The 22,608-nt window shown below is 41.7% G+C and overlaps 1 protein-coding gene across 2 annotated transcripts in view; it reads left to right on the top strand.

Annotated features, from left to right (window-relative positions):
• LOC122120480 (ubiquinol-cytochrome-c reductase complex assembly factor 1) overlaps window positions 1-22,608 on the top strand; it is an 88,624-nt gene that overhangs the window by 31,172 nt on the left and 34,844 nt on the right. For both annotated transcript variants that reach the window (XM_042694728.1, XM_042694729.1), the window contains 2 exons: window positions 2,746-2,803; window positions 15,445-15,553. In XM_042694728.1, coding sequence (XP_042550662.1) covers window positions 2,746-2,803; window positions 15,445-15,553 — 167 coding nt within the window. The remainder of the gene's footprint in view (window positions 1-2,745; window positions 2,804-15,444; window positions 15,554-22,608) is intronic.

The following is a 22,608-nucleotide window of genomic DNA, read 5'->3' as shown; positions in this document are numbered from 1 at the left end:
CAGCCTCTTGAACAAAATGCCAAAGTTATAGACCATCATTTTAGAGTCAAAGTGTTCATAGATCTTGTAAGAAAGATACTTTAATCAGCACCTGTTGTTCCTAAGATGCTTTGATGATCTCTTTGTGTCCGTCATAAATTAGTATGCCCACTGTGGACCCAGTCATTTGCTGACTGGTCCTTTGGAGATGAGTTCTACCTTGAAGAGCACTTTGGAGCAAAGGTAGACAATCATTAAAGCTGTTGCCTCATATGATACAATCTTAAATAACTCATAAAGTAACTTAAATCCTAAAATTTAAATAATTCACTGAAAAGTTTGAGTACCTATTAAATGCTAGCCATTTTGCTAAGCATTTTATAGGCTTTATCTCACTTAATCTTCACAAAAATTATATAATGTAAGCAGTCTTATTCTCTCATTTATTCAGAGAAAAAACCAAGCCACTTAAAGGCTAAGTAACTTGGTCCAGAGTTGTGTAACAAGTAAGGAGTAAAGGTTTTGATTGAAACCATATTAAAATCACAATAATAAATTAATTTGATCAAATTCGGTGTTGAGAAAGTGCCTATCCTCAAAAAATAATGCACCAAATGAGCACTGGAACAAGAGTGTGGTCATGGCAAAAGACTATTGCAGGTTTTAACTTTGAACTATGTAAATACACTTCACCGAGGTAAAGAATCTGTTGTGTTTTTTTCTGTTTCTCATAGTCAACATTTGTTGGTTTTATTATTTTTTTGAGGGCCTTATTGTGTAGGTTTCTATTCTGATCCTTGTGGGTAGCAGGGACTCCTTCATATGCCAGCTCTTTTCTCATGCTCAGCCCTGAGCTGACCCCCGGAAGGCCAAATTTGTGACCTAGGTCCAGCTGTTGGCCTATCTGTCTGTCTGTACTTTCCAGCCTGAGAACTGATTCCCTCTCTGAGGAAATTGGACAGGCTCCTGAAGGCTCCTGAGAAGCTTTGATGTAGAGGTAGCAGTTGGACAGATTGTCCTTTAAAAGTAGCCAAATTGCATTTTCCAGATTGAAAGACAAACTTCCAAGAAAACTTTTCGTTTTAATGTTTTGTTCTAGCATCCAAAAAAAGACCCAGCTTCAGATCCGGCTTAAGAGTTTCTCAGGGCTATTCTCGTTCTAGGTGGAGGGTGGTTGGCCCACTCTCAGATGGCATGTGTCTTAATAGCTGTCTGACTGGCCAGGCCAGCCTTGGGCTCTCTCCTGCTGGGCTCAGAGAGGAAGTCCACTTGACAGCTGCTGGGCACCTCCCAGTAGGCTAAGTGGAGTATTTGCTGTCATTTTATGATAGACCTGGATTCAAACCCCAGACCTGCCACAGACTTGGTAATACTGTAGATGGCTGCCAGTTACCTGGTCTTTTGGATTTGTTTCTTCTTTTCTAAAATAGGATCATAATGCTGCCTTCCAGGGTTAAAATGAGGATTAAGATAATGTATTGACATTACTGATAGTGGACTCGGCAAGTAATACAGCCCTTCTAGGACTGGTTTCCATTCTTAGGATTAGAGAGACAGTTGGAGTCACAATGAAGAATGCAGAGTCAAGCAAATCTGAATTTGCTCCTAGATATCTTATTTCCTAGTTCTATGAGTTCTATGGGAGATTGTGTTCATACATTTAAGAACTAGTTTTCTTACCTGATTCTGGATCCATATTATGGGGATAATATCATAGGGAAGATTCACTGAGCTTATTTCATGCAAAGCCGCTATTATAACACATGTCACATTGTTAAGTCCACTATGAATTGCAACTCCTTATTAGTATTGATGGTGTTGTTCCCCTCACATATAAATTTACTTATGTTTTATCTCCTAGTGAGTCCTATTTGTTATAATTTGGTAATTATGTACTATAGAACTGGCTGAATGGCAGGAGATTCCACTTCTTTCTTTATGTGTTTGAGATAGGGTCTTCCTATGTACCCCAGGCTGGCTTTAAACTCTGGATTCTCTTTCCTCTACCTTCCAACTTCTGGGATTATAGCTGTAAACCTCTAAAAGCAGCTTTCCCATTTCTTTCTTGAGTCATTGTTCCAAAACACAGATTCTGTCATACCAAATTTCCTGCTCATTTTCTTTTTCTTCATCCTCTTGAACTTTTGTGGGATCTGAAATGAAGAAGTGCTGCCAGGTTTTGTCATTACTGGGGGTGATGAATGGGCATTCATTGGGTAGTCTGCTTTCTTCTTTAGCTGCAGCTCCAACTTTTTCCTCCTAGTCAACTTTTGAATTATTCAGCATACCCATACATATACCACATTGGATCATCTTAAAGAAAGAAGATAGGAAAAAGTTTAAATGAAAAAGAAAAAAAAAGCTGACATGTAAGAACAGGCAAGGTGAGGTTGGTTAGGTTTTTAAAACTCAAGCCCAGGAAGGGAAAAATACCATGGAATGACATGGAAGTTGGAAGGAACCGTTGGGATCATCTAAGCCACATTATGCAAAATGAGAAAACTGAGACTCAGGGGAGAAGTGATTTGTTCAAGACCACAAGGTCTTAGGATAACAAGGCTGGAACTAGAAGAGTGGTCATCTGATTATATTTGATGTTCTTTTACCCATGGTCTTGCCTTAGGTTGCCCTTGTTCTTTGTGATAGCATCATCAGATAGCATTTTACTGCCATATATAGTAGTTGAACAAATTCTCACCAGCATTTCAAATAGAGCCAGTATGCCTTTAAATCTTCACATATTTATACTTTATTGTTGTTTTCTAGGGTGTCAGATGCCCGACACATTCAATTCATGGTTTCTTATAACCCTGCTTCATGTCTGGTAAGTGAGCAATTTAAGTGAGATTGCTAAGTATGGTGTGTGTGTGTGTGTGTGTGTGTGTGTGTGTGTGTGTGTGTGTGTGTGTGTGTGTGTGTGTGTGTGTGTGTGTGTGTGTGTGTGTTTAAACCCTGTTGACTTGTAAGATAGAGCCTTCTGCAGGGCTCAGTATATGAAATGGCAGTTGTTCAGGCATAAAAACTGTTCCTTTCATTTTAATAACTGGGGTCTTGAAGCATATTTTTATTAAAGGTCAAAGCACAGGCTCAGAAAGAAACTAATATTTGTAAGATTTTGTTTTTTTCCAAAAAACACCTAAGTAAGTGAACAATGCTATCAGTATCTCTCAGAGACTCTGCATTTAGATGGAAAGTTCTTTGCTGGGGCTGTTTTAGGAAAGTTCACATTTACGTAAAAGTGGTTTGAATTGTGAGAATCCGTGGTCATTTTCATTGCTGGTCATCAGAAACCTATAACAAATTATAGCACTGACATTTACTCCTGTACCTCTTAAGATGTGCATACAGGTTAGAGTCATGCCAGGTTTGTTGCATGTAAAAATATTTAACACCTTAGACAGTATATTTTTTCTTCAGCTGTGATGTAAGTAGCAAAAGAAAAAAATCAATTTTTCATCTACTGTTACACAGTATTAAAGGTCAGAGGGATAGAGGAGTTGTTAAAGTGGGGGTTGGGGAATGTATTTTTTGAACTGCCCAATCTTGGGAAAGTAAATTCAAGAGAACTAGGTTTACTACTTTAACCATAGTGAGTATCTGAGGAACGTGGGGAATGGCTGCCCTCTCAAAAGATCCCTTGTTTGAGGCTGCCTTCGGCTGAGCCTTGCATCACAGGACTGACTACTATATAAAGACATTTGGTCTTGATCACCTCTAAAATGTTTCTTCTGAACTCACATCATCACTGACTTTGGCTGAGGGCCCTTAGGTGGCAGTTATTTTATGGGTTTTTTGTTTTGTTTTGTTTTGTTTCCTTCTAAGCCACTAGTTTATTGAGTGCACGCTATGTTCTAACACTTTGCTGGGATCTAGGGATAGTCCTCAAGAAGCTTAGCCTAATATTAGAGAGAGATAAGCTGGGTAAATGGGCAGTTATAAGTCTGGATGGCAAAGTTCTGTAGTGATGAAAGTCGAGTTTATGGGATCAGAGGGGAAGCTGCAGCTATCAAAGCCCTTCCTAGTGCTACCTGTTAGTTCTCTTAATATGCTGTGGCTTTCAGTCAGGCAGCTGAAAAGACATACATACTACCTTCCTTTGGTTGTCACTGTGAAGAAGGGAGGGTGCAGAGAGGAAAACTGGATATATTGAGGAAAACTACTTTTTCAAGAGCTGAGGACTGCAGAGGTGGCACTGTAGAATTACTCACTGGAAAGGTGGGAGGGTTGAGAGAAGGCTAAGCTGTTCCCAGAGGAGCTCAAAGATAATATTCAGAGCCTGTATGAAAGACTCTTTATTACCTATATAGCTAGAGGTATCAGAGTGGTAGAGGGAGTGGATGGCAAAATAAAACATATAATCCCTGTGACCACATCCCAAGGTCAATACCTGACTAATAGCAGCTGGGAGAGCCTTGAAACTACTTGTAGTTCTTTCAAGTTTCCAAAGTATGCCTACTGAGCCCTCCTTGTTGAGGCTGGTTACATTTCTCAAGAGGAGTGGAGTATATGTACCACCAGTTAAGGAGAGGAGGAATGTCATCTGGGTCCCCCCTCCACCCTGTTCTTTCTTAGTTCTGTTGATCTGCAGGTTTTAGTGGACTGAATCAGTAGCTCTTTGATTAGAATGAACAAACTCTAATTGAGGACCTACTGTGTGTTCAGGATTGTACTGTGTGGGAGGGAAGGCTAGGGTATGATCTAGACCTTCAAGCAACTTGACTGGAAAATGGATGTAAATACAGATCCCTATAATAGATGGTAGTGGAATGCTGTGCCCACGGCACAAGCAGGTACTATGGTAACCCATAGAGGTGGAACTAAATCCGAATTTGGTGACAGGGCTGAGCGGTGTGTTAAAGAGTTGCTCTGTGGTAGAGGTAACATTTGAGGTATGCCATGAAGGGTGAATTGAATTACTCTCAGACAAAAGGTAGACAGATTACACTAGAGCTATCAGGAGCAAAAGATAGAACTTGTACATAGCATGGAGCCTTTGAAGACAGCCAGTTGTCTGAAGTGTTTTGGGCAGGATTGTGGAGGGATGTAGAAAGGGTCACTTTGGGCCCATTGATGCTATATGATCCTCCAAGACTTGAACAAGTCTTCCTTCTAGAGAGGATTAGGAAGTGTCACAGAGCTGCCTCAAGTCTATGGAGAAATTATGTTCCTCTAGTTCTGTTCTTTTAGCATGAAACTCCAGTACTATGTCTTAGGGATGGCCAAATCCCAAACTCAAAAGCTTGGTAGACTTGCTCTAGATACAAGGATTGAAATACTTCTTGGAGGTAGAACTATGAGGTAGGAGGAGGCTTAGAAACAATCACAAATCCAGGCACTGGTTGGCTCATACCTGTAATCCTAGCTACTCAGGAGGCTGAGACCTGAGGATCGCAGTTCAAAGCCAGCACAGGCAGGAAAGTCCATGAGACTCTTATCTCCAATAAACCACTCAGAAAACCAGAAGTGACACTGTGGCTCAAGTGTTAGAGCACTCCTTGAGCTGAAGAGCTGAGGAACAGTGCCCAGGCCCAGAGTTCAAGCCTCACGATCGACCAAAAAAAAAAAAAAAAAAATCACAAAATAGTCATAACCCCCTTGCGCCCCTCCCCCTGCCTCTGCCAAAAAAAAAAAAAGTCAACAAAACCTGACTCCTAATAAAAATATTCAGAGAAGGCAGACTTTTCAGCTTGCTTGGGTTCCCAAGGATGATGATTCCTGTTTCACTTATCCTAGATGATTTTTCTGGTTCCACAGTGGATTGGTATTTAGGACTGGGGACCTCCCCTCAGCCCCCAGTTCCCACAAAGCATTCATCTGAGCTTACAGCTGTGATGACTGTGCGTCCATTGTCTTTGCTGAAAAAGATGAGAATATTTACTGTAGCTATTGAAAAGTGCTGAGAGGCTGCTGAGTTACCCATAATCCCTACATGCACTTAAGAATAGCCCTCCTCCTCTTTACCTTGGGTAGTGTCATTGTGAATCCATTCAGGCACTCATACCAGAAATTTAGGAGTTCTCCTGGACTTTTCCCTCACTCTCTTCACTCACTGGGTCAGTTGCCAGTCATCTAACTCAAAATTTTTTGACTTTTAATCATGGGAACATTTTACTTTTTTGTGTACTGATACTAGAACTTGACCTCACGTCCTTGGCACTGTCCGCTGGCATTCTATACTTCAGTCACAGCTCCACTTCTAGCTTTTTGCTGGTTAACTGGAGATAAGAGTCTCATGGGCTTTCCTGTCTCTGCTGGCTAAGAACTGTGACCCTCAGATCTTAGCCTCCTGAGATCTGGATAGGTATGAGCCAAGGAGCTAGAACATTTTACTTTGTTACCTAGTATGCAAATAGGTATCCAGTACAACAGTGTCAGATAATCTCTGAAACTTCTTATTCTATTTGAATTCATTTTAAACAGAAATTGATGCTGTTACCTACTAGGTTAATTTCAGTGAATTATAAATGGTCTTTGGCCTCTGATTTTCCTGTCCATTCCATTGGTCTTTCCAATATAAATTGGATCTTCCTCCTCAGGTTTCTTACATGGCATTATTATGTCACTATATATGGCCTATGCTGCTACTACTAATCTCATCTGTACAAAGTATGTTCTGTGTAGAAGGCTTTCCCCTTCTTCACTACCTGACAAGCTCCTGTGTTTCCTTGAGTATCTAGTTAAGGTATTGTCTCTCTAAAGCTTTCTCTTCCCTCTGAAGACAGTTTAGTCTCTCCTCAGTATTACCTTAGTATTTTTTTTCTTTTTTCATTTGATTTTGGTGGTCCTGGGATCTGAACTCAAAGCTTTGTGCTTGCTAGGCAGGTGCCATACTGCTTGAGTCATTTAAAAAATAAACCTGAGCCTGGTGCTGGTGAACCATGCCTGTAATCCTAGATATTCAGGAGGTTGAGATCTGGGGGTCATGGTTTGAAGCCAGAGTGGGCAGGAAAGTCTGTGAGACTCTTACCTCCAGTTAACCAACAAAAAGTCAGAAGTAGAGCTGTGGCTCAGGTGATAGATCACTATAGTTGAGCATAAAAGCTCAGGGACAGTGTGCAGGTCTTGAGTTCAAGCCCTAGGACTGGCATATGCACATGTGCTTACACACACACTCATACACACACAAATAAACAATCATAAAAAATTTGAGCTGAATGCTGGTAGCTTATACCTATAATTCTAGCTACCAGGAAGTTGAGATTTGAGGATCATGGTTCAAAACGAGACAGATAAATCTGAAACTCTTATCTCTAATTAATCAGCAAAAACTTGGAAGTGGAGGCATGGGTCAAGTAGTAGAGCACTAACTTTGAGCAAAAAAAGCCAAGTGAGACAAATCCAAAGTTGATTATGCGAACTGCCCCTTATGCAATTCTTTTTGCTTCCTGCTTGAGTCTCCCTTTTGGCTGGCCATGGGAACAGGGGTCTCATCCTAATGTCAACAGCGTAGTAAGCCCTTACTGATAACCAGTTTAAGGTGGACACTATATATATTACTTGGCATTCACTATCGTGTCTTGGTAAAACTTGGCAATTCACTATCGGTGTTTTGGTAAACTCTTAAAATAGTACAGGGATTATGATGTATATGTTATATCTGAGCATAGGGGAATAGGAGTTGCCTGGAAATGGTCAAGAACAGTTACAATGGCCTTCTGGGGACTGGACCCTGAGAACATTGGCTTGAAGTGTTAGAGGGGAAGAAGACATTGTAATCTACTGCTCACCAAGTTCAGGGACAGAAAGATGGGAGGATGATAACCAGAGGAAGAACAGGATGGTAGGGAAGCATTTTGTTGCTTTTTAAAATTTGAGATGGGAAAACTCTGGAAGAAAAAGCCTCTGGGAAAGAAGAAAAAGAAAGCAAAGTGAGACCAGTGCCTTTTTCAGTCCAGCCAGTGAACTTCCCTGGCAGACACTGGCAGCAAGAGTCTCTTTAAAACCACCATGGCAATTTTGATATAGCTATAGGGCATCTGGGCTCCTGCTGGATTCCATCTGCTCTAGACCTGCTATATATGGTGTGCTCTGGCTGTCTGCACATCCTCTTTCTCCTTCCCCTAGGCAGAGTTGCTCTGCTTGAACACCCACACAGGTTTTGTTTTGTTTTTCAATCCCCTCAAGCCAGGGGCCTGTGCAGCAGCATTTTCTCAGCATTGTACAACCTAAGTGCACTAGTACCTGCCCCCCCAGGAGTGTGTTCTTTACAGTAGATCTGACAGGCAGGCTGTACACCATGTGAGGCTTTTGGATGTGGATCGTTGTTGAGTGAGATTGCTTCAGGAAGTGCCTCACCCTTCTTGACTGTTTGCTACAGACTACCTTACGATCCCCATGCTACCCTAAAAGGGTTAGACCTCATAGGGAGGGAGTTAAGGAAACCAGGTGGAGATAGCCATGTACATAGCCCTGGGAAAAGGTCAGTGTGCCAGCTCACAAATGAATGAACCATTCACTAGCACACTGCTGGGGCCTGAGTATGGCTCATGAGCTCTGCTTTCTTGGCCTCAGCTAGTGACAGAGAAAAGGAAACAAGGTTCACAAAAGTCCCCCTTGGGATTCCTTCATAGCAGCCTGTGTGACAAACCTGCCCAAGTGCCCACTAATCTTCATTGAAATCAAAGTCAGATGCCCTAAGAGTAGCTTATGAACTGAACTATCATGTGGGGAAACAAAGCCAAAACACAACTGGCATTGTCAGAGTGCCCAAATAGGGTGAGAGAAACAGGATGTTCAGGGCTACCAGTACATAGCAGGAGGTCAGTATCAAGAATAACAAAAATTCTCCCTGTCAGAGAATGAAGCTAAGTGGAGGAAGTCATGGCTAGGAAATTCTCCCATTCTTTTTAACACTCCAGACAGTGCTGTTGTCTTCCTGCCTATCTTGCTTAGTGGGAAGAGGCTCTCTTGGTGTTGTGCTTTCACTGAATGGTGGAAATAGGATGCGAGACACTCACTAGCTTGGGGGGGCGGGGGGCGGGGAGCTATTCTCTGCTGTGTAGCCTCACGTTACTTAACCTCCTTGGTTTCTTTTCTGTGGAATAGGGACAGTTACAGTGGATAAAATGATGGTGTAAATTCAGAAAGATAGTGAATAAAAATAATCAGGTCTTTTCTTAAAGGACATAATAAACAGTAGAACACAGACCATAAGGTAGAGTCACTATATGTAGCCCTTTGTTATTTGAGGCACCTTTGTCTTCTGTTTCTGCTTGCCTTTTAGAGAGATTAGGAAGCCCATCAAGTGAAGGCTTGAATGCTCCTTTTTTTTTTTTTTTTTCCTTTACTTTGCTAGCTGGGTTATTTTCCTTCCTTATATGTAAAAGAAATCAGTGTTATTTATGAGCCACTGGAATCACTGAGAGACAAGGATAGTACTGTGAAGCTTAAAACCTTGATAATAAATTGTGGGTTTTAAGAACATCATCAAGCAATTGGAGTCGACTCCTAAACAGAAAATAGTTTATATACAGATTGAGTCTATATTCAGAGTAGGTGGTTTGTAAATTCTTGTTAAGTGAATGATTAATTATATAATATATGAATTTTCTAGTCTAATCTTAGCTGCTAAGGAAGCTGAAATCAGGAAGATTGTGATTCAAGGCCAGTCTGGACAGGAAAATCTTTTTGAGACCCCCCTTCTTAACCAATAGCTGGGCATGGTATGTGCCTATCATTTCAACTACGACAGGAAACGTAAAATAGGATTGCATTTTAGGTGTGGGCCAGGGCAGTAAGACTACCGAAAGGGTATGGTTAAGAAGTTGAGTGCCTGACTAGCATATGCAAGGCCCACAGTTTGGAAAAAAAAAAAAAAGAATTTTTTGGTCGCGTACCAGTGGCTCATGCCTGTAATCCTAGCTATTCTGGAGGCTGAGATCTCAGTATCATGGAATGAGGCCAACTCAGGAAGACAAATCTGAGAGGTTCTCATTTCCAGTAAATAAGAAAAAAAAGTATTTTATTATTAGATAATCTCTTTTTAATGTTTACTTTGCTTTTTTGTGTGGTGGTGGTGCTGCTGCTGCTGCTGCTGCAGTTGCAGCTGCATCTGGAATTTGATCTCAGGGCCTGAGCCCTGTCCCTGAACTTTTTTGATCAAGGCTAGTGTTCTTATCACTTGCCACAGCTCCATTTCTAGATTTTTCTGATTAATTGGAGGTAAGAATCTTATAGATATTCCTGTGTAGCTAGGATTACAGATGTAAGCCACAAGAGCCCAACTAGTTAGGGATTTCTTATTAAAAAATTTTTTTTGAGAAAGAGTCTCCATGTGTAGTCTGGTCCGCCTGCCTCAGAATATTGGGGTTACAGATGTATGCCACTATACCCTCTTCCTTTTTAAAAAATTATTATTTTTTTTTTTATTGTTGGTTGTGGGGCTTGAACTCTGGGCCTGGGCTCTGTCCCTCAGCTCTTTAGCTCAAGGCTAGCACTCTACCACTTGAGCAACAGCACCACTTCCAGTTTTCTGGTGGTTGATTGGAGATAAGAGTTTCACAGACTTTCATGTCTAGGCTAGCTAGCTTTGAACGGTGATCCTCAGATCTCAGCCTCCTGAGGAGCTAGGATTACAGGCATGAGCCACTGGTTGTCTGGCCTACTTTGTATTTTTTTTAATTGTGAAAATACTGTACAAAGGGGTTATAGTTACATGAGCAAGGTAGTGAGTACGTTTCTTATCCAGCATTGTTGCCTCTTCCTTTATTTTTCCCCTACCATCCATTCCCTCCCACCTCCTCAGCTATTACACCCTCACTTTGTATTAAGAATAAATTTTATATTTTAACATGGAACTGCCCCCTCCCCCCAAAGGCCCCAAAGTCATGTCAAATCAGTGATAAAATATGATTTTATTTTTCAACATTTAACACCAGCATTTATTATGAGAAATGCATTCAGAGTGTGAGCTGAAGTAAAGCTGTTGTGTTCTTTTGTTTGACCAGTATTCTATAGGATGTGACATATATTGGTTTTGTTTTGCCTAAAATGCTAAGATCATTATACCTTTGGGTTAGCTATTTTGAACTTGTTTTATTTGTGTGTGTGTGCACACGCACGTGCACACGCACATGTGTTTTATTTGTGTGTGCGTGTGTTTGTGCATGCTAGTACTGGGACTTGAACTCAGGATCTTGAGCTCTTACTTGGGTTTTTCACTCAAGGCTAGTATCTGCTACTTGAGCAGTACCTCCACTTCTGGCTTTTTTGGAGATAAAGAGTTCCATGGACTTTTTCTGGCTGGCTTCCAAGCTCCTTCCTCAGATCAGCCTTCTGAGTAGTAGGATTACAGGTGTGAGCCACCAGCATCTGACATTTCTTTTGCCTTCTAACATACCTTCTCTTTCCCTGGATGGTTCAAAGTGTACTGGAACCTCTTAGCTGTATTTTTCTAGACTATTGTCTTTGAATCTCACTGGACAGGTTTGCTGTATCCTGTTAAGCCATAGTGAAGACAGGAAGGAGACTTAATTTTAGTTACTGAGTACTAAACAGAAGGTGTATACTGAATGTGATAAGATTTCAGGTCAGGTGACCTAGGATTTGGCACTCAGCTTCTTACTGAACATTCAAGGCAGTTGACTACCTAAGATGTGGGTCCAACTTTCACCTCTGCTGTTCTCTTGAAGATGAACACAAAAGTTCTTTATGACAGTACTATATTTCTGTTCTTAGCTACATGAAGAATGACTCACAAACTTAGGACAAAAATCGAGCCTTCAAGGTTTTGGTTAGCCAAATATGGTGCTGTTAATTACATAGCCCTGTGCATCAGAATCTTATTTTCCAAATAGAACTCATGAGAATTCTTAGTACATTTGCTGATGATAGGAAAATTGATTCTTGGTTTGTTTGTATAATCAGCTCCATACAATGAAATTTGGTGTCCAGCCTTTTATTTGAAAAAGTTCTGCAGGGAGGTAAATCTGATCAGGGTACATTGTATACATTTATGGAAATATTACAGTAAAACCCCTTTATACAAATAATACATGCGAATAAAAACTTCCTTTTTTTCTAAACTGTTAGTTGGTTAGTTAGGTGCAGGTTAGAACAAACTTTGTTGGTTACATATTTCCCAAAAGGCATTGCAGTCTTTAGTTGAATTTTGATCAGACAATTCTTTTTTTGGTGCTGGTCCTAGGGCTTGAGCTTTTGTGCTCAAGGCTAGCACTCTACCACTTGAGCCTTAATTCCATTTTTGGCTTTTTGGTAGTTTCTTGGAGATAAGAGTCTGCACTGGCTGGCTTCAAACTGCAGTTGTTAGATCTCAGCCTCCTGAGTAGTGAGAATTATAGGCATGAGCCACTGGTGCCATCTTATTGTTCTAATAAAGTAAGTATTTACCAAAGTTGTCATTTTCCAATTCTGGTGACAATATTGTTGAGGATGGGAAGAAAGAGTTATCTTCTCTAAGATTCATCTGCCATGAATGCCAGGGTACTCATCTTATTACATCTCTTCTTCATGGTGGCTTACCATTGTCTGCTTAGTTCAGGAATGTTCAGACTTTTTCTTAGTATGCCATTTCAAAGCCCTTCATTTTCATTTTTCTGGCTTCATTTTCCTGCTTCTTTTACACTGCCCTTTGACAAATCTACATATTTGTTGTTCGTTTAATGCTTCTTCTGTGGGTCTGCCTTTGCGTTTAGTGTTCTATCTGCTTGGCAAGTCTCTTTATCTACCTGTCCAACTTCAGCTCATCCTTCTATGCCTCAGGTTTCATGTCTCCTTTTCCATGAGGCTCTCTTTGATCTCCCTTAGCCAGAAGTAATCTTTTGGAACTTTATTGCTTGTGTGTGTGTGTGTGTGTATGTGTCTGTGTGTGTGTGTGTTTGGGTATCTGTGTGTCTGTGTCTGTGTGTCTGCTTGCATGTGCACGCATGTACGCGTGCGCACGTGCATGCTTTCCCTGGACACTACTCCTGAGCTTTTTTGCTCAAGGCTGGCTAGCACTCTATCACTTGAGCCACAGCTCCACTTCTGGCTTTTTTGTAGTTTATTGCAGATAAGAGTCTCTTCCCAGGGGCTGGGAAAGTGGCTCAGTGGTAGAGTACTTGCCTTGCATGCATGAGGCCCCGGGTTCGATTCCTCAGCACCACATAAGCAGAAAAGCCCGGAAGTGGCGCTGTAGCTCAAGTGGTAGAGCACTAGCCTTGAGCTGAAGAGCTGAGGGACAGTGCCCAGGCCCAGAGTTCAAGCCCCATGACTGACCAAAAAAAAAAAAAAGAGTCTCTTCCCAGGCTGGCTTCGAACCGTAATCCTCAGATCTCAGCCTCCTGAGTAGCTAGGATTACAGGGGTGAGCCACCACTACCCAGCTCATTATTTAAGTTTTCTCTTCCCTCCATCCCCTCCCTCCCTCCCTCCCTCCCTCCCTCCCTCCCTCCCTTCCTTCCCTCCCTCCCTCCCTCCCTCCCTCCCTCCCTCCCTTCCTTCCTTCCTTCCTTTCTTGTGCTAGTCCTGGGGCTTGAACTCAGGGCCTAGGCACTATCCCTGAGCTGCTGCTTCTTTTTTTTGGTCAGGGGGCTTGAACTCTGGGCCTGGGCACTATCCCTGAGCTGCTGCTGCTGCTTCTTCCTTCTTCCTTCCTCCTCCTCCCTCCTCCTCCCTCCTCCTCCTCCTCCTTCTCCTTCTCCTCCTCCTTCTTCTTTTTTTTGGTTATGGAGCTTGAATTCTCGGCCTAGGCACTGTCCCTCAGCTCTTCAGCTCAACGCGAGCACTCTTCCACTTGAGCCACAGTGCCACTTCTGGTTTTCTGGTAGATAATTGGAGATCAGTTTCACAGACTTTCCTGCCTAAGCTGGCTTTGAACTGTGATCCTCAGATCTCAGCCTCCTGAGTAGCTAGGATTACAGGCGTGAGCCACAAGTGCCCAGCTTCCCTGAGCTTCCTTTGCTCAAGGTTAGCACTCTACCTCTTGAGCCATAGTACCACTTCTGGCTTTCTTTTTATGTGGTACTGAGGAATCGAACCCAGGGCTTCACCACTAAACCACATTCCGAGCCCTATCACTGCACTTTTCTCTTGGGATACTTGCTGCATTTTCTTTTCTGTCTATTTGTATGTGGAATGTTTTGTCTCCCTCAGGAGACACACTACTCCCTCAAAGGCGTTTCTAGTTTTTGCCATCATTAATACTACTTACCCAGTCAATCACACAACAGTCAGTAGAAACTCAGCTCATTCATGTGTGAAGTGTCAGTCACCTTGACAATATCTTTATTTGGTATTATCTTTTCAACCCAGATAACCATTAGAGCCAACCATTATCTGTAAGGGCGATGGAACAGTTTGTGCTATGAAACCCACAACACCTCACCTCTTGTTGATGTACTTAGAAAGTTTATGGTCTGAGAAAGTCTGGACCTTTTAAACCTCGGAAAGCAGGTGTATTAACAAACTACAGAATTTTCAAATAAATGAATTCCATTACCTCACTATTGCTGGATGAATTGGCCTCTGACAACACTTAAGCATCAAAATACACACAGTGCCTTTTTCAGGTGAGAGGCTGACATGAGCAATTTGATTAACTTTTAGGAAAGTCTCATGAAAAAGGCTGAACTTTTCCCTATGTGCTTCTCTTGAAACATGCCCTGTGTCATATAAAGTAACCCTATTCCGTTTCATTATTGTCCCAAAGTATTCTTAGGCACTAACTGGGTTCAGGGGTTACAAATTTAGAATCACAATATTAACAAATCCAATTAGACATCAGAAGTCATCCTCTATCAGATGGGCTGTGATCCCAACAAACATTTTTTTTCTCTTTTCAGTAACAGGCAAATTTTCTACATTTTTAAGTTATCCATTTCATTAATTAGGTCTTTAGATACTCCTTGATTATAAAGATTGTATTTTTGCTGGACTGGAAGTATAGCTCAAGTGGTAGAGCATCTGTCGTGAGCAAAAAAGCTAAGCAGAAGTGCAGTGACCTGAGTTCAAGCCCTGGTACAAAAATACATACATATGTATACATACATACATACATACATAAAATATTAGATAAAACAAGAGGATGACTGATCAGTGTTGAGTAAATCTTTCCTTCTATGGCCAACCCCCCTTAGGTCTTTGTTTTTTGTTTGGTTTTGGATTTGGTTTTGGTTTTGTGACAGTCCTTAAGCTTAAACTCAGGGCCTGGGCACTGACCCTAAGCTTTTGTGCTAAGGCTAGCATCCTACTATTTGACCCACAACTCTACTTCTGGCTTTTTGGTGGTTAATTGGACTCATGGACTTTCCTTCTGGGGCTGGCTTCAAACTGAAATCCTTAGATCTCGGCCTCCTAAGTAGCTAAGACTACAGGCATGAGTCACTAGTGCTCCACTAAAAGTTTTTTTTTTTTAATAAGGTTACTTACAGTTTTTTGTTTCAGTACCCCTTGCTAAAACCATTCTTCAGTGAAAATATATAATAATGAAAATACAAACAACCAGTGACTGTGTTTTCTTCCCACCTAGGATGTGTCTAGTCAGAATGAAGCAGGAAGGTCGGAGTGGGAAATATATGTGTCGCATCATCGTTCATTTTATGTGGGAAGATGTTGAGCAGCGTGGTAGAATCATGGGGGTAAGTGCTTGCCATCACATTCTGGTCCTGGACAGCTGTGGTGACAAGTTGCATGCCTTGAGTTTGGGGTTTTTCTGATTTAGAATGGCCTTTGGGGTTTCTCTAGAGGCTGCCTGTGTCATGAGGTCATTTAGCTGGAGTAATTCTGCCTCTGTGGAGACTGACATGTCACTGATAATTTATGTGTTTATACACATGGTTGTGGCTTGTTGGCATGAGGACATCTGTGTGTGTGTGTGTGTGTGTGTGTGTGTGTGTGTGTGTGTGTGTGATTATAAAGCTTAACCCATGGTGATAGGAGTAAGGGAACGGGTGAATGGAAGGAATCAGAATCTGGTTTAAGGACACTATGCTTTTGACACTAATTTAATATTTGAACTAGTCTAGTTTTAATGGAAATATCTTGGTATGAAGCTTTGAGTCATTGAGACCTGAAAAGCAAACTTTTGTGTGGGGTGTATGTGTGCGCACACACACACATGAGTGTGCATGTGTACCGGTCCTGGGGCTTGAATTCAGGACCTGGCACTGCCCCTGAGCCTTTTTTGCTCAAGGTTAGTTCTCTACCACTTGAGCCACAGCTTACTTCTGGCTTTTTGGTATTTAATTGAGGATAAGGGCCTCATAGACTTTTTTGCCTGGGCTTACTTTGAACCATGATCCTCAGTCTCCTGAAAAGCTATGATTATAAGCATGAGCCCTCAATACCTGGCCCCAAAGCAAACTTCTTGATCACTACCTTCTTGATTATAGGCTGATGCCTATAATGTTATTTACTCAGGAGACTGAGATCTGAGGATCACTGAAAAAGCTAGTCATTGAAAAAAAACAAGCTACGGTATGAGACCCTGAGTTCAAGTCCCAGTACCAGCCCCCAAACTAAAACAAAAGTGTATTAACATAACTTATCTTATGCACATTATTCTGAGTCTTTGCTATTTCATTCACTTAATATATAATAGATATGTCCAACTGAATCTGAAATCCCTTAATCATCATTCTGAGTCCTTACTATTTACTTTTTTCTAAGAAGTATCCATTTTTTCTATTTTGGTGTATATTTTTGAAGACTTCCTTATGTTATTCATTGAAGCAAAACAGCAACAACAACAAACTCAAATAACACTAGTAAAATCGCTAAACTGTAGTATTGGGTTTGATAAAGAAACAACTTTAAGGAGGAAGGGGTTATTTTGGCCTCAGGGTTTCAGAGGATTCATTCTATGGTTGCTTGGCTCCATGAAGCTATGGAACAGAAGATCATGGCAGCAAGAATGTGTGGCAGAGCAGGTTGCTCCCTTCATGGTGGACAGAGAACAGAGAGAGCCAGAAAGGGTCCCTGGTCCTTTTCTTAAAAGTAAAACCTATGCCGGGCGCTGGTGACTCACACCTGTAATCCTAGCTACTCAGGAGGCTGAGATCTATGAATCACGGTTCAAAGCCAGCCGGGGCAGGAAAGTCCGTGAGACTCTCATCTCCAATAAACCACTAGAAAACCGGAAGTGGCACTGTGGCTCAAGCAGTAGAGCCCTTGCCTTGAGCTGAAGATGGCAAGGACAGCGCCCAAGCCCAGAGTTGGAGCTCCACAACCGACAAAAAAAGAAAAAAAAGTAAAACCTATGCTTTACTTTTACTTTTATAATTCACATATGCTTGTGCCATTGCCTCTTGGCATCATGTGCTTTTTCTGTATAAATTGTAATCTTTGAGATGATCACGGGAGGGGATAGTTGCCCTTTGGGAACCTTAGTTGAGGGTTTTTTTTTTTCATATTTTCCTAATATCTCTGATGGAACTGGTATATAGGAAGCTAATGGCATGAATTTGTCTTTTAAGTATCTCTGTTGACATTTACACATCATTCTCTGGGACAAACAGACCAGTGACATTTCATTCAAGGAAAAGGAAATGTATTGAAGTTTCAGTGGCTATCATCATCATTATCATTCATTTTGAAGTCAATATTGAGCTCTCTTTGTCATTGCCTTCCTTGGCTCCTGTTTCATTTTTCTCACTGCTGTGCCTGCTGGCTGTCTTAGTTGCCCTGAGTGAGATCAGCAACCTTTAAGCTGTTCACACAGCTGGTGTTCTCCATGCCCTCAGTATTTGCTACCCAAATTTTGTGGCAGCACACAGTAGACATAGGGTGGGGTTGGCTGTCTCAGATCATCCCGTTTAATGACGACCCAGTGATACCCTCTAGCTAGCCAAAGCCTTGTCTGACTGCCAGGAAGTTATGCAGTAAACCTGTTTTTCTTATCACTGTTGACTAAACTCTCCTAGAAGTGGGGCCACTAGAACCACATGGGCTACAGCTGTCCCATCTTAAATAACTTAGTAAGCAATAAATTTCTGACTTCTGGACCACAATAATCTTTCAATTGCTCCCCTCCCCCATGAATTTCTCATGGACCTCTGTGTAGCCATCACAACAGTCAGCACCCTATGGGTTACTTTGTATGTAATGTTTCTTTTTCTTAACTATAAGCTTTATAAAATCAAGAAACTATCTGATTCAGTGTTTTGCTTATGTGGCAGACATTAATTGGTAACTGCTACTTTTCCAATGAACTTTAGCTTCTAGAATTGTTTTTTATTTTGTTTTGTTTTGTTTTGTCAGTCTTAGAGCTTGAACTCTGGGCCTGGGCACTGTCCCTGAGCTCTTCAACTCAAGGTGAACACTCTATCACTTGAGCCACAGGGCCACTTCTGGTTTTCTGATGGTTAATTGGAGATATAAGTCTCATGGATTTTGCTGTACAAGCTGGCTTTGAACTGTGATTCTCAGATCTCAGCCTCCTGAGTAGTTAGGATTACAGGTGTGAGCCACCAGCTCCTGGCTTAGAATTCTGTTTTAAAGCTAACTTATTTAATCACATAAATCCTACTTGATTAGGATCCTGTCCAGGTGTACATCTAGGGCAGTCCTACAGGAGTCTTTTTTTTTTTTTTTGTCTCCCATTCTAGCCAGTCATTTTTAGAATTTGGGTTGTTCTAGGTGGGGTGCCACCCTATTGGAATGTGCTACTGTAAGTGTCTAATATATTTTATGTGCCTACAATTCACCTGAAGATCTTGTTAAACTATAGATTGGGGTTCAGTAGGTTTGGGATGGAACCAGAGAGTCTATAGTTCTAACAGGTTTCTAGATGTTACCAGTGTTACTAGTGCTGCAACACGGAGAAGGGGCAGCCACACAAATGCAAAGTTTTAGGTGATTCTGTTTTTTAAACTGCCTTATCGAAGAGAAAGGCATAAGCTTTGGTTTAGTTCGAATGATTATTTTAAAAGATGATGATTTAAAGCTAGAATTTTTAGGAAATGGAGCTATGGTAGAGTGCTAACCTTGAGCACAAAAGCTCAGGCCTCGAGTTCAAGCCCCACAGCCATCAGGAAAAAAAAAAGGAATTTTTAATAAAAGTTAAAAGTAATTTGGGGGATTACAGTTACTACTTTTCAATTATATTTAACTTGATCCTCCTTCCCAACCTCAAAATATAAATAGACCTCCTTTGTATAGGAAAGACAGTTGTGTGGTAACTAGTTGTAATGTGTGTGTGTGTGTGGGGGGGGGATCTTAGTCTTAAGCTGAACCAGTGGGACATGTAGCTAGAGAATAGTCGTAAGCAGCATGGAACTGGTCTGAGCTGCTTCTCACTGTGGTTGGCAAATGTTTCCTCTTCTAAGCTTCAGTTTCTTTATTAAAAACAAAAACCAGGTGGTAGTGGTAGTGGGGTACCTATGCAGTTTCCAAGTTTCTTTCTATAGCTTTGAAAGCCTATGATTTGAAGGTGGTAATTTGCAAATCTATCTCTGTGTTATTTGGCATCCCAGGTGTGCCTCTAAAAGAAAACTCATATAAAAAGTAAATTTTATAAATCCAATCAAATCATTGTAGTGATAATTTTTTTTTATGCCAAAGAATTCTTGGAGGCTGTTACTTTAAATGGATTAGTCTGGGACGGATCCAAGACCAGGAAGGCCACTAGCAAGTTCTTGAATCAGAACTTTGAATGAGGAATGTCTTTGAAATTAGAATTCCAATCAAGCACTTCTTTGACACTAGGATTTCTCATAGGTGGGAAAATTTTGACTTTACAAGTTTTCCTTTTTCTCAGCTTTTTAGGTATGCAACTATTGTGAAAAATGGGTAGATTCATATGTCATTAGTGAGGCAGGTACAAAAAGCATGTGTTAAATTTGAAGTTACAAAAAAATCACATCAATAATTTAGTGTTCTGACTTAAAAAAAAACATTATTTGTGATTTAAGCTTATGAATTAGCTGTGGAAATAAAGTTCATTATATCACCTCATCTGGTCTTGTTTTATTTCATTAACCAGTTCTTACAAACCTTTGTGAGTTGAGTTGCAGCTGAAGAGGTTGGAGACCGTTTTTCCTTGGGACCTTGCCGCACTCCTGAGTGTTAGTAAGAGCAAGAACTGAGACCTGACACAGCTGTAAAAACAGACAGCGCCTTTGGCCTCAGCACTTTCTCCTGATGCAGGCAGATTTCAGATGTAAATTTTACCCTGCCTCTCTTACTAATGAAGTAAGTTTCTTTTGCTGGGTTTGCAGCCAGGTGTGTCCAGTCTTGTGGCTAACCAGGGTGCTTTACTTCATTTTTCCATTTGTGACATTTCAACCAAACTTAAAAAACATAAAAACTAGCTCAAGGCAGTGGCACATAGTGTTAATGGTAACCTTAGGCTGGCTAAATGACTTCCTCTCAGTTCTGTTTTGCCAGACATCTTCGCCTTGTAAGGCTTACAATGAGCAGGAGACATTGGCAGGAAGAGGTCAAGAGGGCCATAGTTAAGAAATTCCAGTTTATCAGTTCCCTCGGCAAGACTTCTGATGATGTCTCGCTAGTAGTTCCAGAATAAGAATTGAACCCCAGTCACCTCCTGTAGCAGGGATGGTGCAGAGGGATGAGGTGGGGGAGCTGTGGCCTAAAATGGACTCCTTTGTGAACTTCTGCTTTGCTTTTCAAAAAGAACCAGTATTTTTCATTGTAAGGTCCTCTGTGATCCCACGCCAGACTGCCACTCTAAACTCATTTCCCCTAGTTCTTCTTGAACCTTAAGTATGTGAAACCTTCTAGCACCTGTGTCTGGCACTTCCTGCATACCCAATGAACATCTTATTCCAGCCTTGGTTCACATATCTTTCCCTCCAGCCAAAGCAAATGACTTGCTGTTTCTGTCTTATGTCTTTCCTCATTGAGGCATTCACCTAGACTTCCCAACCCCTTTACCAGACTGCTAGCAAGTCTCAGTGCCCCTGGAAGAATCATCGTATTTTATGTGTGCCCTTCTCTGGGCTCTTACTCTTTTTTGTATCATGGTTGTTTATGTCTGTTGACTGTCTTCCAATGAATTTTGGGGGTGCAAGGATCTCATGTATCTGTCTTTATTTTCTCCAAAATGATTATAATTGCCCGTTGGCTAAATAGGTGCCCACTAAGTATCAGAAAAATGAAGAAAGACAGTTCTGGAGGCCCCGGATAAGTACTAGAAAAGTGTGGCAGGGAGGTAAACTTTTTTATTCTGACAATGTTTGTTTGCTGTATTGGCCTTAAAAATTGGAAGAAAAAGCAATTATTTCCTCTGCTGTCAATTTCTGCTTCTCCGTTCCATGAGTTCCTATTTTCTAATGGAAATGTTTGATTTTTTAAAATTAGACAATTTAAACATAGGATATTTTATGTTTCGAACTAGGAGGCTTTAAATTTTAACAAAGGCGTAAGTTTTTCTGAAAAGTTCCTTTGTTTTCAAAATACACTTCTGATCAGATGCTTCCCTGATAAAAATCTTCAAACTGGAAGCTAGACGCTGATGGCTCATGCCTGTAATCCTAGCTAGTTGGGAGACAGAGATCTGAGGATCACAATTTGAAACTAGCCCTGCAGGAAAGTTCATGAGACTCTTTATCTTCAACAAACTACTCAGATTTAAGTGTTAGAGCTCTAGCCTTGAGCTAAAAGAAGCTCAGGGACAGTGCCCAAGCCTGAGTTTGAGCACACACACACACACACACACACACACACACACACACACACACACACACACACACACACACACACACACACACACACACACACACACATTCTTCTAACAGGGTTGGTAGAGTGCTTGGACTGGCTCAGGGACAGTGCCCAAGCCTGAGTTTGAGCACACACACACACACACACACACACACACACACACACACACACACACACACTCTTCTAACAGGGTTGGTAGAGTGCTTGGACTGGCTCAGGGACAGTGCCCAAGCCTGAGTTTGAGCCCCAGCACACACACACACACACACACACAGAGTCTTCTAACAGGGTTGGTAGAGTGCTTAGACTGGCTCAGGGACAGTGCACGCACACACACACACACACACACACACACACACACAGAGTCTTCTAACAGGGTTGGTAGAGTGCTTAGACTGGCTCAGGGACAGTGCCCAAGCCTGAGTTTGAGCCCCAACACACACACACACACACACACACACACACACACACACACACACACACAGAGTCTTCTAACAGGGTTGGTAGAGTGCTTGGACTGGCTCAGGGACAGTGCCCAAGCCTGAGTTTGAGCCCCAACACACACACACACACACACACACACACACACACACACACACACACACAGAGTCTTCTAACAGGGTTGGTAGAGTGCTTGGACTGGCTCAGGGACAGTGCCCAAGCCTGAGTTTGAGCCCCAACACACACACACACACACACACACACACACACACACACACACACACACACACACACAGAGTCTTCTAACAGGGTTGGTAGAGTGCTTGGACTGGCTCAGGGACAGTGCCCAAGCCTGAGTTTGAGCCCCAACACACACACACACACACACACACACACACACACACACACACACACACACACAGAGTCTTCTAACAGGGTTGGTAGAGTGCTTGGACTGGCTCAGGGACAGTGCCCAAGCCTGAGTTTGAGCCCCAATACACACACACACACACACACACACACACAAACACACATACACACTCTTCTAACAGGGTTGGTAGAGTGCTTG

Source organism: Dipodomys spectabilis, unplaced genomic scaffold, assembly GCF_019054845.1.
Source record: "Dipodomys spectabilis isolate Male_0828 unplaced genomic scaffold, ASM1905484v1 ptg000175l, whole genome shotgun sequence".
Classification (NCBI taxonomy): domain Eukaryota; kingdom Metazoa; phylum Chordata; class Mammalia; order Rodentia; family Heteromyidae; genus Dipodomys; species Dipodomys spectabilis.
Note: the sequence above shows the minus strand (reverse complement) of the source record. Positions and strands in the feature narration are given on the sequence as shown.